The following is a 1,015-nucleotide window of genomic DNA, read 5'->3' on the forward strand; positions in this document are numbered from 1 at the left end:
GTACTGCTGTGACAATAATTATTACCGTACGAACAAATGTAGCTATGATGATTATAGTAACAATAGTAGTAAAGATTATAAGATTAAAGTAAAACAGCAACGACACTGATGCATAATAAAGGCAGCAATCCCTTGACATCATCACTAGCAATTGCAATAAGAACATCACCAATAGCAATGTATTCATTTACAATATTATTATCTTCACCGTGACTACTGCCTTCGTTTTTATTCCTTTTAACTCGGTCATTTAACGACACAGCCAGGAGCGGTCGCTGTCACCATTATTATAACATCTATTGTCAATATCACCATTGCATACTAAGTGTCATTCGTTATAATCAATAAGAGCGAACAACCCGTCTCTCCTTGATAAGCACCTGAGAACACACCAAATAACTTCAAAGCCATTAATTAACCCGTTTTGTGCGCTTTTAAATAGTCAATAACCATGGAATATCTCGTACATAAACCTCTACTCGGCTAAACAGATATTTTCTTCAGATATTCAAGCATATATTTAAGAAATTAACCCTTCATTTGACATTTTATCTCAATCCCAAGCCACAAATTTTCTTTTTTTCCAGTGATTATCTTGGTAGCTGGGTCATGCGCCCTTATCGCCAACCCAGATTTCCTAAGATGGAGGAACCAGCTGGGGCAACGACAGGTTGACCAACTGACAAGCCACCTCTACAATGTGCACGGAAATGACCTAAACAATCAGCTGGAAAACGACCTCGTGAACCAACTGCCCAGCTTTCCGGAGAACCAAATGGGAGACCTGAAAGACGTCCGTTTTCTCTTATGGACCCGGTACTCGGAGGGGAAACTTTGATATTTGTTTTATGTCCTGTTTTATCTAGCAAGGATAAATAGTATCCAAGCACGGAGGAAAACTGTTTTGCTGAACTCAATTCAGTATTAGTTCAACACTAAGTGCAACTTGATCAAGTAGGAAAGGACTGCGAGCGACTGATTAGCTTGCTTGCTCTACATTATGATTGAGATGAAT

The 1,015-nt window shown here is 38.9% G+C and overlaps 1 protein-coding gene across 1 annotated transcript in view; it reads left to right on the forward strand.

Annotated features, from left to right (window-relative positions):
• LOC119587844 (pancreatic lipase-related protein 2-like) overlaps window positions 1-1,015 on the forward strand; it is a 10,740-nt gene that overhangs the window by 2,355 nt on the left and 7,370 nt on the right. Inside the window, exon 2 of the mRNA XM_037936549.1 lies at window positions 588-816. Within this exon, the coding sequence (XP_037792477.1) occupies window positions 588-816 (229 nt within the window). The remainder of the gene's footprint in view (window positions 1-587; window positions 817-1,015) is intronic.

Source organism: Penaeus monodon, chromosome 23, assembly GCF_015228065.2.
Source record: "Penaeus monodon isolate SGIC_2016 chromosome 23, NSTDA_Pmon_1, whole genome shotgun sequence".
Classification (NCBI taxonomy): Eukaryota; Metazoa; Arthropoda; class Malacostraca; order Decapoda; family Penaeidae; genus Penaeus; species Penaeus monodon.